This window comes from Buceros rhinoceros, unplaced genomic scaffold, assembly GCF_000710305.1.
Source record: "Buceros rhinoceros silvestris isolate BGI_N320 unplaced genomic scaffold, ASM71030v1 scaffold33474, whole genome shotgun sequence".
NCBI classification, from domain to species: domain Eukaryota; kingdom Metazoa; phylum Chordata; class Aves; order Bucerotiformes; family Bucerotidae; genus Buceros; species Buceros rhinoceros.
Window position 1 is genome coordinate 23,056 of NW_010408145.1, and position 3,251 is coordinate 26,306.

The 3,251-nt window shown below is 42.6% G+C and overlaps 1 protein-coding gene across 1 annotated transcript; it reads right to left on the minus strand.

Moving 5' to 3' along the window:
- Positions 1-1,000: 1,000 nt before the first annotated feature.
- LOC104488178 (histone H2A-beta, sperm-like) lies at positions 1,001-1,420 on the minus strand. Its single transcript, XM_010134780.1, has one exon. The coding sequence runs from the start codon at positions 1,418-1,420 to the stop codon at positions 1,001-1,003; it is 420 nt and encodes a 139-aa protein (XP_010133082.1).
- Between the last annotated feature and the right edge of the window lie 1,831 nt (positions 1,421-3,251).

Below are 3,251 nucleotides of genomic sequence, written 5' to 3' on the forward strand. Positions count from 1 at the left end.
GCATCCTCTCTTTCCATTTCCTTGTAAGTATAGTTTGGAGTGATTATTAACTCAGCTGCATACATCTCTGGCATCTGTCAGCATCATAAAACCTGGCTAGTAGGCTGTATCTCTCTCCTGCCTTGAGGGGGCAAAGGAGCCAAGTCAAACTCAACAGGACAGGCAGATCTTTTTCAAATGAAAAGCTCATGCGCCAGCTACAGCTTAGGAAGCTGCTCCTAATCAGCTCTTCTTTGTGTGAGATGCTATGAAACCTATGAGGTACTGCCTCAGGAGTAGACTGATCCTACTGCAGCTGCAGCAGATCCCTGGTTTCCAGTTCAATAGCAAGCTTCAGCACCCACTGCAAACACAGAAGCCCCGGGCACTTTCTTGGTGGAAGACTTTCAGCAAAAATTTCTATATGGAGACTTTTCTTCATGTAGATAGACAGAAGCAAGACAGTCACTTTCACCAACACACATATTGCACCAGCTTTTAAGTAAATTACATATGGTTAAGGCAAGAGGAGAGAGGTTTAGTGTCACGTTGGAGCAATCTAAAGAAAGGTAGTTGTTCACTACAGCTTTATGAGCAATAAGACTTTAAAGCATAGGGTCACTAACTTCTAAAGCAGAGTTAAATGACATCTAAGGCACTGAAGTAATTGCACTCTGAATTTGTGTTGGAGGAAAAGTGTGTGTGTGCCTTGACTCCTCTGCCTAGTCCACACAGTTACCTATAACGTGTTTTCAAAAGTAAACATGTGCCTGGCTTTTAGAAAAGGTATTTAGGTGCTATGCCAGACTTCTATCTTATTTTCTGTGTTACTCCGCCCCTGGAAGGGGAGCTGAAAAAAAAAAAGGACAATAGCATTGCTTTATAGGAACTTTATTACAAGCTTTAAAAATACATTAAAATTGGCAGGAAGAATACTTGACAAGGAAGCAAACACCTACAAATTAGTGCTACTGAGTCCCATCATCCATAAGTGCACAGACCAGATCAGAAAAAGGAGGTTTTACTGGCTACCAGCCTTTTCCTGAGAAGGAGCAGAATCTTTGGGAGTTTTCCTGGGAAGGAGCTGGGAAAGGATCTTTGGCATAACCCCTCCTTGAGCAATGGTCACACAGGAGAAGAGCTTGTTGAGCTCATCATCACTTCTCACAGCCAGCTGGATGTGCCTGGGCAAGATCCTGGCTTTCTTGTTTTCCCGTGCAGCATTCCCTGCCAGCTCCAGGATCTCCGCGCTCAGGTACTCCAGCACTGCACCCAGGTAGATGGCAGCCCCAAGACCAATCCTGTCAGCATAGTTCCCTCTTTTAAGGAGTCTGTAGACACGACCCACAGGGAACTGCAGACCAGCCCTGGCTGATTTGCTTTGCTTCACTGCAGCTCCAGTTTTGCCAGCCACTGCTTGTTTCTTTCCACGTCCAGACATTCTGATGGTGAGAAGACACAAACAGTTGGAGCTCTTCAAATTACCCAGGTGCTTGTGCTACAGAACTGATAGGAAGAGGAGACAACACCAAGATGAGTCACACTTTCTGCTCTTCCCAATCAAGAAGAAAGCTTGTTCTTTTCTTGAAGAAAGAGCCACACACCATAGTTGGTCATATCAGAGCTAAGATTTTAACTACTACTGCCCTTCTGAAACCTACTTTTTAAGGAGAGAGGCATCGTTGTAAAACAAGTGTGGTCTGATGGCCTGTCAGGAAAGACTTATTGAAGATGATATGAAGAGCTCAAAAGAAAGGAGTTGGAATGTATTCGGAATTGAGACACAGTGGGTCTTCTTTAATTAGACTTTCTAAAGCACCACAACTTGCCTAAAAGCTAACCTGAGGCCAAGCCTGCCTCCTCTTTCAAGAGGAATCTGTATTCTAAGTTCTTCCATTATCAAGTTCAATCTTTCTTTCACACTCAAACAACTGAAAAATTTCTGTAGCCCACAGCATCTTTTATCTTTCATATAAACTTCTAAATTAAATTCCCAAAGGATATTTTCTGTCTGCTAGGAGAGTATTAGCGGCATTTTGCACTAAGAAAAGGAAGAATTCACTTGGGCAGCAGCACAAGGCAGACAGAAAAAAAATGGAAATTATGAACTATTTACTCAGAATTAAGGAAGTTCAGTCCAGTTAGAGTATGGCTACAATTGGAGTGGCAAAAATACTAATTTAAATAACATTTCTAATCTATGAGTAAATAGGACAGTTATCTTCCAGCACAGCTGTTTGTAATACACAAGAACATCCATCACTAGATGTAGGGGGTTTGCATGGTTTTCATAGGGAGATTTAAATATTTAAGAAAAATCAAAATAAGATTTGAGAGGAAGGAACAAAAAAATCCCAGCCCATAATAAAATCCAAACCAAGCAAGCCATAATTCCCTATCCTTGTTATTAGACAACGATTTTCATATTCTGCTTACTGACATCATAGACATACTGTGCTACAAATGCAGCTTACTTATAAAATAACATAAACCCCACAATAATCCCAAATACTTCCTTATGTATTATAAATGAAAAATATCACAGAACCATAGAATGAAAAATATATCCCACTACCTTAAAAAAATTCCTATTCTGGTCTAGTCTCTGCTTTGCTGCAGGCTGCACTCAAAGGCAAACAAGGTATGTAACAACATTCCCCCTACCTCTGGGGCAGAGCCTTTATATTAGCAACTTTTTCTCCTCACCAGTGGGTCACCTGGACAATTAATGAGTCATTCGCACATGTGGCTCATCTTCCCTCTAGGCCCTGATTTGGGGGAAATGAAGAAATACCGTATATATGCCTAGAAGCAAATTCTTGGGGTGGAGAAGCCATCTCTAAGGGCTGAGCTATAGCTCAGTCTTGCTGTGGTACTGTTAGCTCTCACCTACCCTGGCTGGAGTGTTTCTGTCTGTCCATCATGTGTGAAAACAGTTCTCTCTTCTCTGCTGAAGCTTGATTTTAAAAGTACATAGGGGAAATGTGCTTTATAAATACAATGTATTTTTAGTTGGATGGGAGCAAGAAAACCATGTATTGCTTTGTGCATGTCCTGGGCAAAGAGAGTTATGCTTTGCTTGCACGGTGTCCAAGACCCACCAAGTGATGTGGTGGGCCTGCTCCTAAGATTTGGGCTTCTGCCCCTTACTTCTCGGGCTCTGTCCCAGAAGGGGCTCCGGGTTTACATTGGGAACAGAGGGGGTTTGTGTCGCGGTTTGAGAAGCGGGGCTGTTTCCCCTGTACCGAAAGGGATGCGACGGACCGGTGTGT